At 36.1% G+C, this 26,181-nt stretch overlaps 1 protein-coding gene across 1 annotated transcript in view; it reads right to left on the reverse strand.

The window, feature by feature from the left end:
- ARHGAP42 (Rho GTPase activating protein 42) overlaps positions 1 to 26,181 on the reverse strand; it is a 146,984-nt gene that overhangs the window by 95,691 nt on the left and 25,112 nt on the right. Inside the window, exon 2 of the mRNA XM_017816045.1 lies at positions 16,577 to 16,672. Coding sequence (XP_017671534.1) covers positions 16,577 to 16,672 — 96 coding nt within the window. The remainder of the gene's footprint in view (positions 1 to 16,576; positions 16,673 to 26,181) is intronic.

Consider the following 26,181-nt stretch of genomic DNA (forward strand, 5'->3'; position numbering starts at 1 on the left):
GTAGAGGTCACCCTTGGATTTTCTTTGCTCTATTTTAACTTTTACAGTTGAAGAACACTTTGCTGTTTGTTCCAATTTCTTCTGCAAGTACTTACATAGTCTATTTTTTGCACCTATAATGTTATACTTGCATATCTTGACCTCTAAGTCATTTTTTGCTGACAAATTCTTTTTCCCCCTCTTATGAGCTCTTTGTTTAGTCTAAATACACCTGGTAAGTTAAATGTGCATCTAGTTGGGTCTTGAGTCTTTTCCTTTAATATTTTCCCCTGAGAACACAAACACCAGAAGATTTTTCTAGTTATGTCAGTATTAAGAACTTAGTTTGATATCCACTGAATTAACTCAATCTCTTAGAGTCAGTTTATAATGTTCATCAAAAAAAACCAAAAAACCAACAAACAAAAAACAGGTAAAGAAATAAGCTGATTATGTTACTGGTTACTGGTACTGATTATGTTACCGGTTACTGATTAGGTAACTGGTTATGTTACCTGACATGGAATCTGTTGAGCATTACATTCAAGAATATTGAGTACCCAATACAACACTCTAAAAACTAAACAAAGAGCCAGACAGACATGGCTAAACTACGAGGAAGTGGGGAGAAAAAAACTCAACCAGTAAGAGAGGCTTTTGATTTATATTCCTAATTTCAAGGCAAAACCAGAGGGGTTTTTAGTTTCAAAATTGAAACTCTTGTTTAGTATTCAAATAAATCCAGGTCAGTCAGAGAAAAAAAGCATATACAATATGTTCTGTAAGTCTGCAAATCAAGATTTTCCTCAATATTTAATACTAATATAAAGATGTATACACCAATATATAGGTGTATGTCACCTATACAGTGCCTCAGCTAAAGACTGAGAAGCTGTCTCCATCTCCTCTTGCCCATTGACTCACCTCTGGGGGAATCATAAAGGTCAAAGTTTCACTAAGGACACAGAACCTACACTCTTCAGAAGCACTTAGGCAATCCATCTCCCTGATCTTAAAGACCTTCGTTGGAGAGACGTCATCACATCAGTACTGACTACACCTCCGCTGCTCACTGCCCAACACCCAGGAAGCCATGGAATGTCTTTCCCCAGCTCAGAAGGTGTGCAGGGAGAATAGATGCATCATGTAATTCACACCACAGTGAAGGATGCACACCCAGGGTGACCCCACCAGTTCTTGTGTCCTTGCAACACCACCACATACATGGAAAAAGACTTTACCTGCCCCAGCTCTCCTACAATACCCCTGAGTATCGCAGTACTATTCAGAAGTTATACATCCTTCTTCCCATACAACCCTCACTCAGGGTGGCCTCATTAAAAGGCAGTGTCTGTCCCTAGAGAAGTTCAGCTGTGCTAGAAGCCACAGTAGGAGGGGGAAAGGGAAGGAAAGACAGTCCTTGTTCCAGTTTTCCCAGCATACATTTTTCCTTTCTTTCTCCTCTCTTTTCCCACAGACTCTTCTGGTTGCAAACAAGTGACAACTCTGCCGGACCTCGTTTTGGGGGTGGGCAGAGGGAGGGATGCTGAGGGCAGAGCTCACCAAGGCATCTCAGGCCTCCTGGGCAGCTCACCCACTGGGCACCGAGCACCCGGGCAAGTTGGGCAGGCGCGTCCTTCCCCTCCACAACTGAGCTCCCTGCCAGGATTTCAGCACAGACCCTAGGCACAGAGTACACACACATCTAATGCTGGATTCCCACCTCTCAACAGAAAACAAACAAATACTACAACAATAATAATCTGAGGTGCTCTTATGTAAAAAGATTAAACACAAAGATTTAGAAATTAGACCGATCTGTGTCAGATGCAGCTCACTGTCAAGACGCCTGGGCATTACGTACCAGCCTCACAATCTTTTCTTACTAAGGCCGCAATAATTTTTTCTCCCCCTCTTTTTATCAGAATAGACATAGAAGAATTAAAGTGAACTTTGTAAATACAAAAGGGTATGGGGGAGGAAGAGTCAAGTATTTTACAAGAGAAAATGTCCTGGGAATGTGTTGAAAAGAAATAAATTCTGAAACACATCAATAATATAAAGTACAATATGTAATCTAACTTTTATTAAATATGAAGATATTTTTATTTTTTTCTGAAAGAATTGTTGTTATTGGTGGGCCATTTTAAGAAAAACAAAACGCTGGCTCAACACTTTATTCTAAGTTATTCGGTGATATTAGCTTACAAAATCTCAACAGTTTTACAGTTTGCTTTTTATTTAAGGGCTACTACAAAAGGACTTGTAAGATACATTTGGTATCATGATGGAAATAATGCCTGTGAAAAGCAACACCCAACAGGTAAAAAACATTGTGTATATGTATCTGGCTGTACATTTGTGGTCTCATTCATCACAATCACAACAGGTTGCCAGCTGTTCTCTTTGGAGTATTCCCAACCCAGCTATAATGTGCTGCAAAATTTCCCTTGATCAGGAGAAATGGCTCCTATTACTTTATTTACAAAAAATAAAGACCCACTCTCTATATTTTTAAATGAAAAGTCTTTTAATTAGTTTGCTTCATAAGGAAGCAAACTAACAGTACCAACAGCTTAAACTTTAACAGTGTACATCAACAATGCCTTTTTTTTTCCAAAATCCCTAGAATTTCAAACACATAGTACAGCTCCACAAACAACTACACTAACATAATCAAAAGAGAACTGAATTTTGATGTATGATTAAGTGAATGAGGGAGAAGTGAAAAGGATAAAAATGCATTTATCTGAATTTATGGAATGCATTATTAAAAATACAACTCATTTATGCTCTAGTAATCTGGTTTACTGCACTAAAATCAACCCAGTGGTCCCTAGGAAAAAAACATGTATGTAACAAACCTTATGAAGTTTTTGCTATATGCTTGTGTAGGGAATGTCTACAGACATTATTGAAGCTACTCTATCAATCATTAACTTAATATTAAAGTGTACAGTGTTATACTGTACTACTAAATGTTACACACAATAGGTATGATATCATGTACATTTAATGAGAAAAGGAAAACAAAGTGTATGACACATACAGTAGTTTAAACATGACCAATACTGCACTCAAAGACATAAAACCAAGTTTGGAAGGTAATGTTCAACCTAAGATAGACTGGAAGATTACTGTGGAAGACAATGAAATTTAATGTTCTTTTCTGTGCAATGGACTGTTGGCTTAATTTTTATTTATACATGCAGCCTTAAACAATGCATAGGCAATTTTTAAACACTCTACACAAGAAAACATTTTATAGCAATATGAGCAGATACCACCACCATCTTCTGATGACAGAAATATGCCATTTGTTCTTATGACACCATGCTGTATGAAAGACAAAAATGTGCAAGACTGTCATCCTTGTATCTTCCTGATGTGACTGAGGAAACGCCAGGAGTGGGCTGCACATTGCTCCCAGTACACTTTGGCAGGAAGGTCAGTCAAGTACATCCTCCAGAAGTGGTCATATCTAGCAGAGACGTGGTATAGCAGGCTCTGAATTCATGCTTGAGCGCAAACTTCAACTAAAGTCTTCAAGGGAGTTTTTCCCAGTTAGTAACACATTAGTGAATCAGAATTCAAGATGGACCAATGGCCCATAAGGAAATTTTCTAAGGTTTAACACTCGTTTACTAGACTTCAGCGAGAAAGCAAAATAAATGTAAGATCCATGAAGGTTGGGAGAAGAGACTATCCTTTCCAATTCTGAAACTAAACATATCATTAAATAGTTGTTAATTCACAGTTATATTTCCAGAGTTTTTAATGATTAGCATTATTTGCAGCCACAAATGCTATTTCGAGCAGTTTTTCAAAAAATTACAACATCAAATAAAATTTCCATTCTTCTTTCTGTGCCTTTAAGCCATACTGAAAAAGTAAAGGAGCTGGTGGTGGTGGGGAGGGACAGTAGGTAGGACAAGAGTAGCAACAGATGGCTTCCTAATCAGACAGAAAAATCAAAAATTCGAGATTAACACGGACAAGCCACAACAGGTAAGAACAGACAATAATCTGCTTTCTTGGTACTTTTTACCTGTGTAGAATTGTGAATGTCATAAAAGCCACATAGGATCCGTAGTGTCTATTGGAAGGTAACTAAACTGGATATCTCAAAGTATCAGATTGCAAGTTTTCAAATGCCAAAATGTAAATGCAAAGGAAGACTGACTCAAAAGAAGACTCCCAAAGCCTGCCATTCTCTTTGTCTTTCAATGCACGGTCTATGAATTTAAATAGAGCCTTATCTTATACAACAGAGGTTTCCCTTACCACTGTCACAACCTGGAAGAATTGTTAATGATTCTTTCCTTCCTTTTTTTCCTACTGAATTCAGCACATAAAACATTAAACGTGTACAATTATCTACAACTTTAAATGGAATTAACGTTTAGCCCAATGGGAACAAACTGAAGGATCAACACTTTAGTCTACAAACTGAAACAAAGAATAATTTGTGCAAATTGTACAAAACATGTCAAATGTACTTTAAGCTGAGTATTGGTGTCAAAGCATTTTATAACTAGTGTTGACTGGGCTCGAGTACTGCTGTAGGATGATTGAAAAAACAGTAGTGTAAGGCAACTGCGACACAGTCCTACAAAAAACAACCGTTGTTTTTATTTCTAAACCACTTTTTCAGAAAAGCTGTATTTGGATAAGTAAATGTATGTCTGATAAATCTTCCCAATTATTGCTCAGGTTTTAATTTTTCTTTAGCTGCTGCTATTTCTTCTGCTACTTCTACCCTCACTTTCCAAGTGGCAACATTTTTGGAGAAACTTCAGCTTGGGAAACTGAGCTCAGTGCCATAAGTAATATTTACTGAGAAAGCAGAAGAGAAGAAAAAATAGGAGAGGAGTGCAGGATTTTAAACCATTGTTTTTCTTACCTATTAAAATCTTACATATTAAAACCATTAAAATCTTCTTACCTATTTTGTCCTCTTCTGAGTTTCATTCCCAAGATATTAGAGGAAACAGAGTAATTGCTTTCTTTTGCTAAGGTTTAAGGTAATATCGCTTAGGTATTTATGTAAATTCCAGTTTCTAAGCTCACAGCATGACAGATAGGCTTTACCTTTANAGTGTCAAAAGATAAATTATGTTAGAAGATTCCATTATGGAAAAAGAAGTGAGAATAGCGAGATAATGGTTCATTTCTTCATGGAGTTTCAATCTCATTTAAATTTGGAAAATTAATATTAGATGTGCTGCCTTATCCTCCCCATTTGGTTTCTCTTACTTCCCTAATCTGGGTATCAGGTTTTATGGATCTGTAATAAGGACCTCATGCATTCCTGTTGTCTGTGTTTACATTTACCACAACCTCCACAAGAACAGTAAAAAAAAAAACCTACTTGTACCTTCCTATAATACAATGAAATGTACTTCTGGTAGTAAAAGACACAGGCTGAAACAAAGATTCAAGTGTAGAGGTTTTAAAATTACATGGATGTACCCCAACATAAAAATACATTCTCAAAGTGACAACAATTTCTGCCAGCAGACAGTGGTTTAAATTCACAGCCCAAATAACCATAAATTTCCTTGAAGACTTCCATCATGGAAAGGTACACAAAGGTAGAGACAGCTCTGTCTGGTCTATATTGCTCTTGTGATAGAATCAAGACATTCTTAGAGCAAACGAAATGAAGTAATTTCGGACTGAATAAACAAACATTCTTATTATTTGCTCCATAATTTATCTGGTAAGTAAACTCTGCAACGGCTTAATCCAGTGCTTTTTTTATCAATTAGCACCATGATCTTTCAGATTTTGAAGCAATTTCTACCTAATCCAGATTTTAAACTTTCACCTCTGATGAACTAAAAATTAAAAAAAAAAAAAAATCGATCCAATTTCAAGGATGGTTTATCCTGACTTAACACAGACAAGCCCATAAGAAAAATAAATAGTAACTATTGCTGTAAGAGTTAGATCCTCCCAGGGAGTACAACTTCCAGCAGTCATTTGGTTTCCTGTGGCAATTCTCTCTTTGAACTGTAAGAAAAGGTATTTTGCCTATTTTTTTCAGTTATTGAAAATGTGTGCTACCTTACAAAAGTAAATCCAAATTTGCCAAACAAATCCATTATACATCAGGAAGGAAAAGTATAACAGCAGAGAGACAGAGATGAAAAATGCCTGGTTTAAAGCTCCTGCAAAGAAATTATACAAATGAACAAGCAAGAAAAATGACAAATTTAAGACTTTTATGCCCAAATTTATGCTTGAAGGACTATGTATTGTTTTCCAAATATGATCATATCTTCAACTACATACTGGCAAGCAGAGAATTTTATCAGAGCACAGCCACTGAAATACATGTAACTAAAAGTAAACAAACACCAAGTTTTCTCTCTACTTCATTTGAGTTAAAGCATTGTAAACTCAGAGTAAATTAAGTGGTATTTCATCCTTTACATCATAATTTGGAGTGTATTGGCTCTCTGCAGTATTAGGACAGAGAGATGGTTGTAAGTGCTCAAAATTCCCCATGAAGACAAAACCAACAGTGAAACTATCACAGATTCAGTAACAGTCTCCCTGCTCGACCTCCCCTGTTTTATGGCATTTGATCCCTGTCTGTTTTCAGGCAGTGTTCCCCATGAACAGACATTTTTAAGCCCTTCATTTGCTAGCCATATACCAGGCACAAGCATTTGGGTTTTGTCACACTGTAAAGGCAACACAAACCAGCAGAAGAGGCCAGCAATTCCACACTAACGACGGCACCTCCTGTCTGAGCACAATACACGTGTGCCTCACAGTGCAGGCCAGCATGAAAACCATAAAAGGCAGCAAATCAAGATCTGAACTTAATCAAGCCCAAAGCTTTGTAGGATGTGTTTGCAAGGACAGTATAACAAGTACATACCATATGAGGCAACTGGAATTTCAAACCAAAAGTATTTTCATTTTGCAAAACTTTAAGAGCAAATATATCAAGGTATTTTATGAAGTTTTTTTTCCTAAACATGTGTAAAGCATAAAATGTAGGGCCGCTATTAGAAGTAAAAATCCTTTTACCATTACAGAATTTTATTGAAACAAACCTTCGTCAGGGTAACTATCTAAATCGAGTTACAAACAGCATGATATTTGAGAATTCTTTGCTATAAAAAGTAGCTATCATGTCACAAATATTTAAACATACAAATACAAGTCTTGTACAAAAGTTAAAACAATGCTTTGAGCCAAGACATTTACACTTTCCACTCCACTCCTTTTCAACAGAAGTCTACAAAAAAGCTACACATTTATCTACAAACTAAGAAGATTTGCAAGAATGTCAGGTTATCCTAAATACCGAAATTCACTGTCAGTACTTGTCAAAACACAATACTTGAGAGATAACCTGAAGACATGCAATGTTACACAATTTAAATACATCGAATTACTTGACATAATATCAGTAAATTGCCATGCAGAACGTCACAAAACAAGTACAAGTAGAAAAATTCTAAATGGATCAAGCAAGGGCAAAACATTTCATAGAGTGCTGGAAGATTTTTAAAGCTTATAATGGCTGTCTATCCCACAGCATGTGGGAACAACAGTAAGAATAAAACCCAAACAAACCCACACCCAACAATTATTCAGCTACCACCACTACACTTTTAACAGTTTATTAAAAATACAGCTGCAATGTATCTACCATGTATTAGTGTCCTATTGTATTTATAAAAGAAATACATATTTTGAAAAGATATAATTCTATTTGGAAATTTATTTATCTTCTGTAGCATGGATTCTGTAGCAGGGATGTGCTAGAAAAAGTCCACTCTAGACTCTATTGCTATAGCACCTCTCCCAAAAAATGGCATCCTTGAAGCGACAGGAGAAACATTTTAAATCATCTAAGTAATTTCTTCAATTTCCTTAGGAACATGGGACTGAAGGATCTCCCAGGACATCACTTGCTCTCACAGAGCATTATATCAAAACCCTTCTACAACTTAGTAACACTTTTCTTGTCTCTCCTCTTCCTTCTACTCTTCTGAGAAGGGGTGGAGGCTTTCGGGACTAGTCACAAGAAATATTCTTTTTTTGCCATGCTCTCATATAATAAAGAGACAATGGTTTTAGATAAGTGTATCTCTATGCCACTACAAAATGGAGTTTTACATTATTGTATCTGCAAAAGAGAAATCAGCCTCTATTTCCACCTGATGGAGCCACATGCACAGAAGTCCTGGGGCTGAGCTCCACAGCTGCAGAACTCAGCAAGGTGTAGGGAACAATATTCAGTACATTATGTTTTGTCCAACAGGTAAGAAGTGATCTTAAAGTGCCTCTGGAAACCTACTTTGAAACAACAGCAGTTTGAATAGGCCTCTATTAAAAAATAACAATGTAACTTGCTATACCATAGAAGTTCATTTAATTCAATTAATCTTTACCTCAACTGAATTAACCATTAACCTTTGACTTGAACAGGTCCAGCTTCTCCAGAGCTGACTGATATCCTACTATTAGACTGAGAACACCTCCAAAAAACCATGGTATATTCAGAAATAGGTCATTTCAAAGGTAGGTTCTGGTTAAATCAGATTTCAATCCTCTCCTGCTCTCCCCTCCACCCCCTTACGAAAAACTCTGATATAAATTGACTATGAATGCAAATCTTTCATTCTAAGAGAAGAATTGCTACTTCAAGCTCAAGTGTTTTCAATGATTAAATAACAAGACAGTGTGGGAAACAACCACTGGGCAACATACATTGTTAAGCTGCAAAAGTAATATTCAATCATAGCATTCCATCAACAAAGGAGTTAGAAGTAATTATGACTACATTTCAGGCTTGCCAATCCCCAGTTCTTCAGAGGCATATCCATACTTTAAATTAAGGAAAAAACCCTGATATTTCAATCTTTCCAGCTGTATAAACCTTATCTGTGTGTGGCTCTTTGCAGATGCTGAAAAAGGGGAAGTAAAAGGAAAAGCAATATATTCAGAATGCATCTGAGAATCATTAACACTGTTTTTCTGATTTGTAAAATTTGGTGCATTTATTGCTTGAATGGTAAAACAGTTTAATTAGGAAAAATATTACCAAATACTTCAACAGACGTTAGGTTTGCCATAATTACTTTGTTGAATTTAGGCCTACAAAGGGATCAAGAACTTCCTGTGCTTAAAACTCTAATCCTTCACCTTACTTGCTCAGACCTAAAGACAAATATTTCAAAGGTGAGTTGACTAAACCACTACCAGTTTTTGAAAATGAGTTCCTATTGCTCAAGAGGTAACTTGGTAACTTGACAGCTCTAAAGTTTTATGTATTATACACAGCAACAGTACATATCAGTTATTTTCAAAACAAATCTGTAAAGCAATTCTCTAGTCCTCAGATTGTCTCCTCACAGGCATTCATACTTTCACTGGAATGACCAACTCTAGAAATAATGGAGCTAAGTGATAAAGGAGTGAAAAAGAGGTATATTCAAGGCATGGAATAAGGGCAATAAAGTAGAATACACCTATAAGAATCCAGAAGATCAAAGTATTAATGAAGGACACAAAAGCTACTTCATCTTGATCTGTGAGAGGTATGGATTTGTCCATTCATCTAGACAGCTGTTCAAATGTTTCCTCATTTTAACTCCTTAGCAGAATGCACCAGACAACCAAAGTTATTGCTGTCCATTGCCTGCCTCGATCTCTTTCTGTGAACAGCACGTGCTCCAAGGTAAGTGGCATCAGAGACATCACAGTTTGCAGTTCAATACAATAAAATGAACTAACATGAATTTTAGACTGCCTTAGCACACCAGTATGCAAACTGCAGTGATTTGGGGGAGCTCCTACTTCACATTCAGCTGCTCTTGACACAGAAGAAGGGTAGGGCAGACAGGAGTGAAGTAACTGCATCAACCACATCAATCTAATTTCTTTTTCATTTGAATATTCATTTTACGGTAAACAGGAAATGGAGCATGCAAATTCTAACAACCTTCTGATAGCTATCAGAGAGGAAGAAAAAAACAAGGACTGTGTTGTTGATCTTATTTTACCTTTTCCTCCTGAACAGATGAAGGCCTATTGCAACATTATTTTATTTCCTGCTTTGTCAATCTCATTTGACCTTCCAAAGCAAGGACAAGAGCTCTGGGCTGGACCAACAGAATGACAGCCTTCACTTTCTGATGCAGATGTTGTTTTGAAGCCTTGATGGGATCCCAGCACTAGCATAAAATCACTCATTTCTTAGAGTCAAGAAACAATAGTGTTCCGGAAACAGGTGACATTTGTTTAAATTGTCAAATATGCAACAGGGATAAAAAAAAAAAAAAAGGTAGGAACATGAACAACAGATTTTAAACAAACCCTTTAGGCATTTCACACCCTGTTTGTGCTGAGATCCTCCCATAATTTGTTACTGTTTAACTTTTGTAGATAAAAATAGTCCAATAGCAGTACCAAAGAAGCCTGCCTGTGATCTGACAAATAGCTTATGCAAAGTTGCTTTGAAAGTCACCTAAAAAGTTAATCTTAGAATTCATTCTTCCAGCTGGAGGAAAAAGAGCTGGCAAATCGAAGAAGGTAATTACTGTGGAAACACAGCATCCAGTCTTTCTATGGAAATTCACTCTCCATTGTAAATAGCTTTCTAGTCTAATTCAGGACTCAACCCTTCCCCACCCATCTAAAACAAAAACACCTTTTGTAAAAACACTTGTCTCTAATATGTTCCACAAGGTCAACAAGCTCAAGCATTAGAAATGTTATTTGGAAGATGCCTGTGCTAAAAAAATCCACCCCTGGAACTCTACCCTCAAGGTGGTGGCAAGATCTTCTTTTTTCTTTGATTGGATAAGGCAGTACAGACCTGACATGATGGAATTAATTTTAGACTCATTTGGTATTTGGTAATTCTATTCAGAAACCCATTTACAAATGGGAATTCAGTACAAAGGAGGTAGAATATCAACCCCAAGAAGAACTTTATTGAACATCAAAGCTAACTTCAAGTGATTAAGGAGATAACCTGCAAGAAATCCAAGTGATTCAGACCATAGGTGGTTCAATGGCAATTAATAAAAATTCAGAAAGAGCCAGGCAAATTCAAGAAGCCATTACATGCCACAAAAGCTAATAGCTTGAAATCATGAGTAGCCTGACCACTACCTTCTCAGATTCCTGATTAACCTCCAAAAGACAGTGTCTTAACTTGGAGACTGCAATGTCCAGATTGATTCTCAAGATTTCTCTTCAAACATTGTAGGCACTCCTAAAGCTCCAATAGAATTTTTTGTTGTTTTAAATTTATTTAAATAAAGCATTGTATGTACAAGCTTGTACCATTAAAAACAGAATTTGGGACCTCAATGTCAATTAAATTTTCACATTGTTACAAAAGATGGGGGAAAGGAAACTGATTTTTTTTTCTTTTTTTGTGTAGTTTTATACACATATTTCCCAGGACAGCAGGACAGATCTCTTTGCTACTTTGAATTACAGGATGCTTGTCCTCCAACAGGCTCTCCAAGAAGGCAAAGTAAATGCTGACTGAAAAGTATTGTGCATGTGGATGCTCACTACAGGAAAACAAGAAGACTGAGCTTCTGGCATCATTGCTCAACTCAAACAAGAGAGCCTTAAAAACACAGCATTGGATTCTAACAAACAACTACTATTTACATTTTGCATTTGTTTGTTTTTGAGTTCTCTCCAGTACATTTTAGTTGATTTGAACTAACTGCTGTACACAACATAATTGCTGAGTATGAGCTAGCAGTTCTGTAGATGGTTAGCTGCTAGCAATTTAACAATCCCATGAACAACCTGAGGTGTGAGTCAGCAAAGATCACCTGAGCCACAGTTGCTAGCAGCAAGAGAAGCATTCAGTTTCCACAAGAAAAGACAACATGTTTTAGAACTTTTGACCTGTCCTTTGTGGCTCAATTAACAATGATTTCATAGATCGTCATAATACTATTACATTCTTAAATTAGGCATCTGATGCTACCTGAAACATCTGTCATAATATATTCTCTTCAGGAAAAAAAAAATTCAAAACCAGCAGTGACAGAGTGAATTACACATGCCTTTCAGTCCTTTTTTTTTAACAGTACATGCTAATAAAAACCAGATACTAAGATAAAATGCCAGAATATCAGAATGTATGTGTTTGCCTTGTCTGCTTTTGATTCTGAGCATGGTCTTATAATGTTAATATTAGATCTCACTGATATATAATTAGCTATAATACAAAATAGAAACAAACTTGTTAAAAGCACAAGCCAGAATTCCACTGAGTTAATAATATTTATTGTTTTCATCTCTAGCAGCTACAATTCACATAACACAAACAGAATGAAAGAGGATCAAAACAGGGAGTTTCCTGGAGAACGATCCAGGTGACACAAGTTGGATAATACTAAGAGGAGCTGGGCAAACCTTCTCCTTGCAAAATTTATCCCTGCACAGTGTATACTGAAGAAAATGAAAAATACATGATCATTAAAAACATAGTTTTTGCACCCATCTCATCTGTGTAACATTCCAAGTGACCTATAAGGTTTGAAACATGAAAAAATCATGCATTTATTTTACACAGAACTCTCACTGGGCATGAGAAATGACTGATCTCCTTTACATTCACTGTCAATCTGAAGTTTTGTGCAACATATTATTTGCAAAGAGGGCTGAGAGTAACTGTGCACAGGGTGATGTGTCTAAAAAGAGCAAATGGCAAAGTGTAATCAAGTCTTGGTATTTCAGTCTGAGGAAAGCACAGTTGTTAGGTGAGGGAAGCAACACCCTCTTCTCAGAGTAAGGGTAAGTTATATCCAATCTTCATTACTATGCCTTTTTAGTATTAATCATTCGCTGTCATTCGTCATGTTATTTTTGCTTTGAAGCTGCTACTTCTGCAAAACTTTTCAAGTGCACAAAAAACAATTATAGTTTGGCTAAATCACATGCAACTGGAGCTAATAACCATGATCTGCTATCAAACAGTATGGCCTATGCATTTCTGCAGATCACATGCTTCCACATGCATTTCAAAACAGAGAAAGAAACAACACTAGCAATTGTTGCTAGCTGGTTTACTTTTTAATGAGAAAAGCTAGTAAAGCTGGTGAGCACTGTTTCTCAAACCAAATGTGCTGGCAAAAAACTGAAAAAGCTTTTTATAGCATAAATCCTTTGATGTTCACAGTTAAAAAAAAAAAAGAAAAAAAAAATCAAGAACAAACCAGCCTGCTTACCCAAGAAAGTCAGGGGAATTGCTTCCAACTCATGCATAAAATGATGCTAAACTGGGTATGGTATATCTGAAAGTGGCTATGTAGATAAATCTGGGTAACTTGCAACAACATGGAAAGACTACCTAAAATGCATTATAGAGCCACACAGATTTTTTGTCAAAGAAGAATACTTCTATGGAAGAACTAAACATTTGTAAATAAAAAGTAAGAAATCATCAAAATTAGAATTAAAATATAGGAATTAAAACAAAAAAAATAGATCACTGGATTCATTAACAGATGGATTAAAATAAATATTAAGAACACCACCATAATTTTGTTTACATGGAGTGTGTCATAGAGCTTAACTAAAACTACTTCTCATGTATTCTGTGTAAAGGGCTTATTGGAATAGATGAGTTGTATCAAGAGAGCAACTGAAAAGGTACAGGTTACAGGAAATGCAAATAAAACTGCTGTTATTAGATCTCAGGTTGGGGAAAAAAAGGTAAAAAACTTATGTTGTGCTCAGTTACTAAACAGAGACCTCCAACTCTAGTATTGCCTCAAAACAAGTTAATGGAGCTATCAAATCAGTTTCAAATATTTATTACTGGTAAGAAAAAAAAGAAAAAAACCCACTTAAATCACTCATTTAACTCTGAAAAAAGATGAAACTTTTATTTAAATAATCGCATCTTGACAAAAGTCTTATTCAGTGGGTGAATTTCCAATGGTAAGGTGGATAAGGGTGTATTTTCAATGCTAAGCTTGAAATACAAATGTAGTCCCTATATTAAGCCCCTAAGTATATGGTGTTTTATTACAAAACTTATCGAGTCAGAGTATCACTGCACACTGAAGTAGAACTTCCCAGTGGCCTGCTCAGTTGTAGACATTCTTAAAAAAAGGAGGTGAAGGCAGAAGGAGGTACAGAGAAGGATTCACCTATACAAAGCTGTCTTTGATGATAAGCAAACATCTAGCTTGTTGGGCCATGTTAAAGATACAGATAAATTCTAGGTTACTGCTCTAGGGAGATCAAAAATTGAGTCTTACCCTATAAAAGCAGACAGTATCATTCAAGCTCTGTTAGACTTGAATTTGATTTCTGTCAGTTTACCTTTTACTCTTACAAACTTCTTTGATGTACATGACAATCCATCAGGCCAGTGGTGCTTTAGAAGCTAGAAATCCCTTCTTTGAAGCTTTAAGTGAAATAAATCAGCTGTCAAACTTCATGAACTCTGTTTTTTTCCTAACTAGTTTTAAATGTCTGTTCAATGTCCAAACAATAAAATATCTTTTCTTGCTACATTCAGGTTACAACTAAAATGAACGTTGTCGTTGTCCTCAGTTACCTCATTTTAAATGTAAAACTCTATTTCTTTAAACAAGTTATTGACCAAATCTATGACATATAACTGAGATACTGCAGATTTAGTTTAAAAATATGTACAACATAACTTTAACAGACAAGAAATAATATGTAGAATGCCAAAGAGTACATACACCATTTCTTTGCCTCTTTCCAAGCTTGATACTCAAGAATGTATGCAGTTTTAAACCTGAGTAGCAGCAGCTCAGTGATTTCACTACCCTAGTTTTACATGTCAGTAAAATTAAACCTCCCCTCCCTCTGCCTTGCCAAAAGCTAGTAGGCAACAGTGAGACAGAGACCAAATATTAGTCATCTGTGATGACAGTTTTCTGACTATGGCAATGTCGTAGGGTGAGGATGAGGCAAACCTTGCAGGTGAAAACAACCAGACTTTGAGTCCAATAGCTCAGTCAGGAAAAGGAAAAATTGATGAGAAAGGAGACTTGAAATTAGATTATAAGAAGAGATATACTCAGTGTGGTGGGTTGACCTTAGCTAGACATCAGGTGGCCACCCAGCCACTCTATCGCTCCCCTTCTCAGCCAGACAGGGGAGAGAGTAAGATGGAAAACAACTCGTGGGTATGGATAAGGCAGTTTATGAAAGCTGAAGCTAGGGGAAAGCTTGTGCATGCAAAAGCAAAGCGAAAGATAACAAGGTTTATTCTCTGCTTCCAATCAGCAGCAATGGTCAGCCACTCCCAAGAAGCAGGGCTTCAGCACGTGTGATGGTTCCTCAGCAGGCAGCCATTGGAGACAGTGAATGCCCCCCTTCCTGCTCCTTGCCTTAGCTTTTGTATCTGAGCTGATGTCATATGGTATGGAATATCCCTTTGGTCAGTTTGGGTCAGCTGGCCTACTTGTGTCCCCTCCCAGGACCTTGCCCTCAACTGAGGAAGGAATGTTACAGCACTGATGCTGTGCTCAGCAGTAGCCAAAACACTGGTGTGTTATCAACACCCTTCTAGCTACCAATGCAAAGCACAGCACTGTGAGGGCTATATGGGAAAATGAACTCCAGCTCAGCCAGACCCAATAAAACCTGAAAAAAGCTAAATCTGAGTTTCCTCTCTGCATTACACAGAACTTTTTTTAAAATTGCTAACAAGCTCTACGTTCCCTCTTGTACTGCCAAATAAGTTATTTTTAGAAGCCACTACTCTTTAAGAACCATGTTACTTCCTCTCAGATATTTTGGCAGACACATGGGGGCCATGTGGTATGTAAGACTCATGACACTGAATTTAGCCATTCTGAAGATGGATTATAATCCAAATTTTTTACCAATGGGACTTAGAGTACTCCAGATGCTGTGCTACTGCCCAAAAGCATCACTACAACCACAGCAATGCCTTGCAGTAAAGATTGACTGTATTTCTGAATCCTGGAAACGTTTCTAGGATTAGTCTGTTGAGGGAAGAAGATTTTGATGACATTAAAGAGGCTTATGCTGAAAATAAGTTATGCTCTTCAGTTCTGCAAGTGCAGAATTTTTGGGTGTGCACAGAGGCAGAACATTAAGCAGCTAGTAAATTTTACTGGCAAAAGTTCAGACAACTATATACTTAGGAATGCACAAGTTGTAAAGAACATATTCCTCTTTTGGACCCTTAAATACTTCCTATGTCTTACTAGGCACTTAGGTGGTTTTTTTGCAGACTTATGTTACATCATAGGAATTTTGTGTACCTTTAAGTAAGCCATTGAAAACTGCCTGAAACATAAAAATAGCACCGGAATTTAGAGGATTCACAGTTGACTCAGCTGACAAAATACTGCTGAATACTTTCCGCTACAATGAACTAAGCTATGTCATAAACTCCTCATTTTTGACATGTATTTTTAAAGAATTGCATGATTTCTACTTACTGAATTTTTTCTATTTTTGTGACATGCACCACTAAAAAGCAACTGTGAACTGCCCCACTATATTTCTGATAACATACTAGATATATAAAAAAGCAGTATAAAAATGTTACTGCAAGCAGAACACAGAGTGTACTTACCAATATTAATTTCATCATCTGTTTCAGCATCTCCAATACACTCAAACTGAAAATCTTGTAAAGACTGTGAAAATTTTTGCACTGCTATGGATAAATCTAGAATTCAAGAAAAAAAAGAAAAACAGAAAATCAGAATTACTCCACTACAATTTCACTGGAACAAAGTTTCATGCATTTCTTTATTAAGTACTTTTTCTGTTTACCAAGTTTCAATCTAGTATCTTTTTTGGACAGTAACCATCACCACTTCAAAATCAAAGTACCTGAGATATCCCAGACACCTGTGAAACATGCTGATGCCAGATTTCAAACATTAAAACAGGTATTATGTTGGCAACTGAAGAATAATAACACTTCTTGAAAAATAAGAAATTGGTATAAGAAATCAATATGTAGTGATAAATTGCATATGTAAGTAGACCACTGTTTAAAATACTGCAAGATTAGTTTGCAGATTAAAATAAAGTTTATGACAGTTTTTTTATTAACATTATTAGAATAATTACATGTTAATTATTCTGACACACAACACCGTACAATGTTTAGTGCAAAGGCTTTGTAAAATGAAATTGAAGAGAAAAAAATAAACCACAAGTGCTTGACAACCAACTAGGTTGTCCATGGATTATGAGCACTATTTTTGCTGAATTACACAAAGCAATCCAAACTTTCTAGCATAAAATTTCATTATAATTGTACACAACAAACCTAAATAAAGAATATCAATGTAACCACATAAATCTGTTCTGTCCTTTTTTTTTAAGCTATGCTAATAGCAAATGTAGAGATGAATGTGATAATGAAAGAACTTGGTCAAGACTGAAAACACCACCAGTCCAGATGAACCCAGAAAACCCAGAAAACTCCACGTCCTAGAGGCTGTATCTGTGGTACCTATTTTGATGCTAGGATAATTGACAATTAAGATTTTGATATCTGCTAAATATAAGTAAAATTTATGGTAAGGATAAGTTATGAACAAAAGCCAGTTTGTAAATTCTGTTTCAAAAGCATTACATATCTGTCTCCATTCTTGGGGATGTTCAAAAGCCATCTGGACATGGTCCTGGCCTACTAGCCCTGCTTCAGCAGGGGGGTTGGACCAGATGACCTCCATAAGTCCCTTCCAAGCTCAGTTATTTTGTGATTCTGTGATTTCTTTAACCCTCTGTTATTGTAAAGTCATAAATATTCATTTACTCAATGCTGGACACAAAATTAGAGGGGTAACCTATTTCCAGGCAGGAATAAAACCTAGCAAACCAACCACACACATACAACCCCAAACATCATTTAAATTTGAACAGTCTCCAACAGTAAGAACCATTCCAAATCCTAAATGAAATAAGGGTTGAAAATCTTTCAATCACCTCCAAATACAAATGCACACAACAAATGTAAGACAACTGATTTCTTTTTTAAAGGCAACCACTATCAAGTAACAGAATCCCTACCAGGATTTTGCCATAACCCTGTATTTATTCAGTGCCCTGTTCCTTTTGTATTTTTACATGCAGTTATAGAGTATATTAGTCCAACAAGAGAATCATTGGTCTTTAGTCAATACAGACATGAACACATTTTTTTTTATTGTATTAGTAAGGAATTCAATATGTTTATCTGGTAAATTACTGGGGTGTAAAGAATTGGTAAACAAATTTTGTATCTTTTTGATAAATTGTGTGGAAAACAGAAAAGAACGCATTCTTACTGCATCCTTACTGAATATTTCCTACTGTGCTGTACTGAAGGTTATATTATTAAATGTATTAAAAGATTAGATGCTAAACACAGTGTTTCCTACTCTTGTAGAGATGAAAACAAAATAATCTTTATAAGCTGAAGCACTGCATTTTATGCAAATACAGTATCTTTGATAACTAAGTAAATAATTGTTCTATAGCTGTTAGAAAGCTCTAAACTTGAATTTGTTCACAGTAGGAAGTTTTAAATTTAAAGGGAAGAAACAGAGTTTTATTGTTGGCTATTTCACCAGATTACTACAATGAGTCCTAAACTCTTGTACAAAATTGCTGTATACCAACTGATGCCAAAAGGAATTACATGGTCTTAGGGTGACTCAGTTAAAAAGATTCTGTATTGCAAGTGCACTGAAATGTAAAAATTAACTATCACTAATAGGAATGCATATTTATTTCCTCTGGACAATCTCATGGACTGCCCACGATAAACAGCATCTCTGTGAACGTGAAAGGAAATGAGGGAGGCATGGACTCTCCCCTATCACTATTCCACATGTGCAGGGTTCAGTGGAACAAATGTCAAGGGAAAGGAAAACAAATTATTAAAATATCCAAGGTGGAGTCTCCATTTTATATCCTGGTTTAGTGATTCATGATGTCAATCTTCCTTTCAGTGTGCCAGCAAATCAGACAGTGCTCATATATTTTGAACCTGAAGGACGCATATTTAACCTACCTCAGAAATCGTGGGTATGAAGAATGTAGTAAATAATTACAGAGCTCATTAGATAACTTGATAAAATCATTCAGAATGATACTATTTGGAGATGTCTCCCTCTATTTGAGACCTATTCTAATAACTTGAAAGGATTATAAGATACTGTAATGAGATTAAAACTGTTTAATGTAGCAAAGAATAAAATGAAGTTCCAAGATCCGATGTTTCCTGCGACACTAATTTACACGTACTGTAAAAAGTTAATTTAACCTGAGAGCCTAAAAAATATTATTATACAGAAAATTTCATTCCTAGAGACTAGAATAAGAATTACTGTGCAAGACCTCAAATTCAACACTGCAGTTGAACCACCAACACTGGACCAAGAGGTGCAATTCGTTATATTTATCACTTTCTTTCTTAGGAACATTATCACTTTAAATGATTACAAAAGTCACCTAGTCACAGGAAGGACCAGTTGTGCAATAAGCAGATCTCCTTTAAGAGATACAAAGATTCAAAACTGAATTAAAACAGATTTAAGAGCAACTCTGTCTCCAATCAAGAAGAGACAAATGATGGAAAAAATCAGGGAAATGGAGCAGAGACTTCACCCAGGTCCACAAGATGTCACTTATCACTGTATATCCCAGAGTCTTAATGTCACCAAGAGCCCTGTGAATACATGCTGCTGCTGCCTCCAGACTTAGAAAGGTAAACCATCACTCCAAACAAATCACCTTTTTAGCATCTGCAAGTTATGTGACACTATAAGTGTTACTCTTACTCAGCATGTCCATTGTGAAGTCATGTCCCTCTTTCCATTGAATCCATGTGAACTAGGATATTTCACTTAGCCTATGACAGAAATTTTCTTTCAAGCAGAGACAACTGATCTTCTAAGTTACTATAAAAACGTCACAAGCGTTATTGACTAGCAGTACAACTCTAGGGAAGGACGGCTGCTCAAAAGTCTCAAAGATATCATAAACATTGTTGATCCTGCTCTTCTGCAGGCACTCAAATAATGTAGTATCTCCGAGTACTAGCAAAGGAACGAAAATGCACTCTGATATCCCTTATTTGCCAGAGGGGTGAACTGCTAACCAGCAATTCTGTTAGCATGTGTTTTCTGAGAGTAGTCACTTCTACCTTTTGTTCACTGTTTTTCCCGATTCCAAAGGAGGATTCAGTTCAGTTTTGCAGTGAGCCATATACTCAAGAGTAGCCATCTACACACTACTTACGGTCAGTGGAAGGGGATAACTGAGACAGAGTTGCCTGTTTTATTAAGGGCTGCAGCAAGACAACTCTGACAGAGAAAGTACTAAAGAAGCATACCACAATGTGGCGGGAAACCATAAAAGGGTAATTGCAGCTTAACAACAACAAAGTAATATAACACCAGTATTAAATATGGATACATATAATATCAACCATCAGTATCATAGTGCTAATGAAAGAATCAAATCAAAGTCATCATCCATTCAGGAAAGCCACCAAGGAATCAGGAAATGCACTACTGTATTGTACTTCTTCCGAAAGTTTTATACTTTTGATCAATCTGCTTAACATATTTATTCAATTAAAAAAATGGAAAAAAACCTCTAAATTACTCTAGAAGTCAGGGTTTTTTAGGATTTCCTTTGTTTGAAATTGACAAAAATTACCATGTAATTTGAACTGTAACATATTATCTTATTTTAAGCATCAGATAGGACCTTACAGATGGATATAGGGTGATAAAACTACGATCCAGACCCTTTGTATTATTAGAACTGTTCGACTTTCTTGTTCTAGATTCATTAAAAACATAATAAAATAATTTCTTATATAGAGCCTTGAGGAGGAGGAGGAGAGAACAACGCATTTCAACAATGTGATGAAACGATGGATGCTGTTACCTGAAAGATGAAAAAACGAGTGTATGTTTTGGCACAGCATATCACAACAAGAATCAAGTCCTACAGATAAGGACATTTGACAAGATTTCTACAAGTTGGTAAGCGCAATCAATTTTTTATTGGGCTGGGGAGGATGTCATGTGTGTGGTTTTGCCAGTCTAGTGTCTGGAAGAACAGAAGAAAGCCCAAGCTTTGGATAGGGATCAATCAATCTACAAAAGAAGAAATATTATGCACTTGCTAAGGACCCATATCCCCTCCCTAGCAGCAGCCTGAAAGAAACTGTCCCCAGCAAATACATCAAAGTCTTTCCACTTGTTTGCTTACAAAGATGACTTCATTAGCAAATGCAGTTCCAATAACTAACATTCTTCCTGACTGATGTCGATCATCGTGGAAAAGCTTGGTATCATTGCCTGGGTTAATAAAGAAAAACAGCAGTTGAAACCTAGCGAGAAAATTAAACATGCCTAAGTGAACTTCTGAGCGCCAGCTGGAATGCAGTAAATGGGACTTCAAACAACAGATGCTCTGGTTAATATAGTAACAGCAACATATCTGTCGATCTGACATAAAGCTAGTTATTATCACATGGCTTCAAAGACAGCAGAAACAAAGAGGTGATGGTTGAGCCGACAGGATATTACAGACAATTCTTCAGTCAGCTGAATTTCAGGGCAGTTGAAGACTTGGAAAGAAGACCACGTATGGTCATCTTTGGTGTTCCAAACCTTTGAGGAGTATGATTCCACTACTAGATATGATTAGACACATTGTGGTGCCATGCTTGATGAGCTATTGCATTTGGTAATGCATTGACATTTAAGTTTATTAAAACCCAAGTTACTCAACAAAACTGAGCATTAAGGCACCATAACACATGAATAAAACACAGCAGAAACTGAATGATATTTCAGAGTACTTGATAAAACAGCATGCCGCTATGCAGAAAATAATTTATTTAGTTCAGAACCTGCCTCAGTACCTGAAAATGAGTTATCATTGTGGGTGTTTTTAAATTGTTTACAAATAAATTTATTTTCTTGATTTATTTCATAAGCAACTCTCATGCCATAAAAATTTCTCTGGCTAAGTTATCTAAACACTTGAAAAAAGCAGTTTTATATTATTGTGACACAGTAGCTATGAGCATGATTTGCAGCATTCTTACCACACTAATGACAGAAGGAAGCATTTAAAAATTCATAAAAGTGAAAAAATGGCTTTCAGTATTATAAATACAAATCTGTAAAACACTATTTATTCAGAAAAATACTTGTGCAATACATGACTCCTTAAATAGTTCATGACATGCTTCTTTATAGTGAAGATGAACAGGGAGCTTCCTTGGCTTTGTTATTTTATGAGAGAACGAGCTTCAAGGATGCGAGCTATATCAACAGCCAGAAATAAGCTGGAGAAACAAGAACACCCCACTGAGAAGCACTGAACTTCAACAGCTTCTGTGTTTGCTACAGTCAATTCGATTGCAAGTAGAACATGTCACAGCGGGACATCTTTTTTCCACATCATAGACAGTAAACACAGCAGCTGGCAGTACAATTACATTTAGGCAGTATGAATGATTAAGCAGTTAAAAGCAGTGATCATACAAGATAGCATACATCACTACTATACTTAAAATTTCTTCCTGGCTTAAGGGCTTTCTCATTAAAAATCCCAGCTTCATATTTCTTAATTCAGAAAACAGCACCAAAATGCATTTTCTTCACAGTTTTTGTCTTTCTGCTGTTCATCACTCACTACTAGTTTAAAACAAAAAATAAATGAAGATCAATGGATTTAGGTAATTGTCATATACAGATAATCTTTCTATTTCATAACATATATGGTAGCAGGTCAGCACAAATAAGAGGACCTGAAAAGGTCTTACAAATTAGCCCAGTAACAACCCTGAGCATGGGAATGTTGGCACATGTCAGTAATGAAATTAATTCCTTCCACTGTACATGAAAAGAATTCTGGGGTTGGCTGCCAGAGCAGGTAATCCCAATTTAATAAAACATCACCACCATAACACATATCCAGATCACCTATAATTAGAGGGCAATTTAAAATGCACGTTAACGTGCCTTTTAAACACCAACAAAAGATCTGTATAATCAGTTGATACAGCTTCTGACATTTTTGGTTTCATGACTTTCGATACTAGAGTCCTTCTTTTGCATGGAATATTTTCCATGTTTCTTGTATTGTTAGAAGTCTACTTGACGAAATCATTTACACACACTTGTTACCTTTACTTCTCAGTTGAGTTAATTTGTGGATTAAGTTAACTTTTCTGATTGTCATAAGAAAATAAAGGATGACAAAAAAAAAACAACCAAAAAAACCAAAAACAAAGAACTCTCCTGTTATGAGTAATCACATTTTATCAAAAGAATTGCAGAATAATTTAATTTGGTAAAATGCAGGGCAGGCTGGCACAGAGACTGTGTGCAAGGGCTGACGGAGCGAATGCTGGCCACTTGCTGTAATACCTTCTAAAGAAGTCACAAGAAAAGACCACAAGGGAATACAGAATCCAGTGCCCAGTGCCAAACATTTTGAAGCTTTAGGGCCATTGCTCTGTATTGACACAGTCTTTCATTGTTGCTCTCAATGAACTCTTTATCCCCTTTATTTGCCAGCTTCATCAGTGTATATATTCTTTGCCAACTTGCTATTCATGGAACAAAAATCAGCAACTAAAATAAACAACTACCTATCCCTACAATCTCACATTACTTTTCCACCCTAGGCTCTGTGTTTTACTCTTAATTTCAGGGAAGCTAATTTCTTCGCACAATCTCCAGGGAAAGGACATCAGGAGAATATGTCAACATGTAGCCCATGCATTGCTGCATTCCTGTGGGGTTACATAAGGCACTATAGCAGTGTGAAATTCTTCAGTGTCGTTCTCTTAGCCATGAATATTTCCATGAGAAAAATGCACAATTTACTTTCCCATTCTAGTAAGCACTGAGAAATCCCCTTGATCAAATGCAGCAAAATCCCCGCTTTCTTAACACTATGATGCAAGAGCTATTGAAAAGTCTGTATGTTCTATAAACTTCATAGTTATTCGTACCAACATTTTTAAGTCACAAGTTCCTCATGTTAGAAACTTGTGCAGTACTTTGGATATTCTTAGTATTTCTCTATGGTTAAGAACTAAATCCAACACAGTCTTGAAGACACTCCAAGAACAGAACACTGACATTTAACGAAAAGGGGATTTTTATGCCACATTTGCAATGCTTACTTGATAAAAACATACTAAAACTTCCCTGAAACATAACTGTTGAACCAAATAATATACATACAAAAGACAACGTTGGCAATATTCCATCCCCCTCTCTTCAATATTCCTCTCCTTAACTCCACTCACTTCATCTGTAGATAACCTTATTCACATAATCAGGAAAACAGAAAGAAATGAACTTTAGTTTAGTATGCAAAAGCTGTAAAGTGTATAAAAGAACTAACTTGTTTTGACTTTGCATAATTGTAAATACATGAAAGAATGAAAATGCAACTAAAAATGTATAACCATCAATGAGGATGACAGATCTGCTTCTCTAAAGTTAAGGCATAATATACTTCATAGTTCTTTATCATATTGATTGATGTAACTTTATTTTGTTTCAATACTCCCACATTCTTGTATTTTATTTCTCATTATCTCATTGTTACGAAGTTCATTATTTTAGTTTATAACACTGTTTAACAATACTGCTGCGTTTGACTGGAAGACAAACTGACTATGCAGGGAATTACCACAGCCTAAGCCATCCAATCATCAAACCATATTCACAGAATTACACTTTACAAGTGACTAATCATATGGTTAAAAACAGAACAGAAAATTTTGCTTTGCTACCACTGCAATTTTTTACAATATTTTTCCACAAATACTGTTAAAATTTTTAGAAAGCATTTGGTTTCATTTTACTTCTGAAATTGTAAAGACTGGCTGTAGGGTATAATTTAGTACTATTTCTAGTATATTATATTTTTACAAATTACATTCAACCAAAAGGTTTCTATACAATGACAGTTTTGCAGATATGCTTATTTTCATCCTTTAAGTTTTTTGGCCAAGATCCAATGTAAGAATTCCAATATTTCTAAAACTGGAATATTCCAACAATTTTTCTGTCTTAGAGAAAAATAAATATTTGAAAACAAGTATATATCCCTGCTTTTTTCTCATTCTCAAATAACTGAATATCAGCACTAACTCATCTGCACTCTTTCAGTATTTTCCCTGTCTGTTGATAAAACTATTCCATAGTTCTCTATCAGGACTATCTCAACTCTTTAGCCTAACTTTTTCCCCACTCAGTAAGGCATATGAAACACACACAAGAGGAAGCTAAAACTGTATCTGGTATAACATACAGTAAATAATCACTCCTTTTCCATCTTCCTTGTTTAAGGATGTATCTGACATTCAAGTTGCTTGCTTCAGTTGAGGGTTCTATGCCACCCTTTCCACAAGCCTACTGCCTTTCAATATATTTTCATACACTCTCCAGAGGGATGCAATTTTCTGCTCCCCAACTTACTATGTACACCAGAGGAGTCTGGGTCATGGTGGCATGCAAGATCTTATAGCTGAGCCACACGATGAAACTTTTGGTCATGCAGTCATCATACACTAATTCTCACACTACAAAAGCATATTAACAATACTGGCAAGAGCCTTGTGCAATCTCAAGATGATGTAACTCAAAACTGCTCTAAAATCTCAGATGTAAGTGCACAATCTCTTTCAGATGTCTGTATTGCTAATGTAAATAGTACACCAAGGTATCCAATTCAACAACACAGTAGTGTAGAACTGTTTGGCCAACATCAAACACTGTGCCCATGCCAGCTTCTTTCCCTTTTTTCCATACAATTAATTACAGGTTTGTTCCAATAGTCATTTGAATTACCAACAACTTGAAGCAACAGCCTTAGTGTAAGATTATACAGAAATCCTAAAGTACTGGAAAAAGCTAGAATGTTAACTTTCCCCCCTACACCTTCCTTTTTTTTTTTTTTGTTAGCTTTTCATATCTTCTATATCATTTTACTTTTAACTTCTGCATATTTTTCTACCACTCCATTATCAAGCTTAGGTTCCTAAACTTTCTTCACTGCAAACTTGCTTTGACCCTCAACATACTTTCTCTCGCTCCTTCTGGGGATTTTAAATGCTCTTTCATGATCTTCCACATTCTTCCCCCACCCCATGGATGTTTGTTTCCCAGAACAGCGTCAGCCTTTTCC

Source organism: Lepidothrix coronata, unplaced genomic scaffold (genome assembly GCF_001604755.1).
Source record: "Lepidothrix coronata isolate B3197 unplaced genomic scaffold, Lepidothrix_coronata-1.0 Scaffold53, whole genome shotgun sequence".
NCBI classification, from domain to species: Eukaryota; Metazoa; Chordata; class Aves; order Passeriformes; family Pipridae; genus Lepidothrix; species Lepidothrix coronata.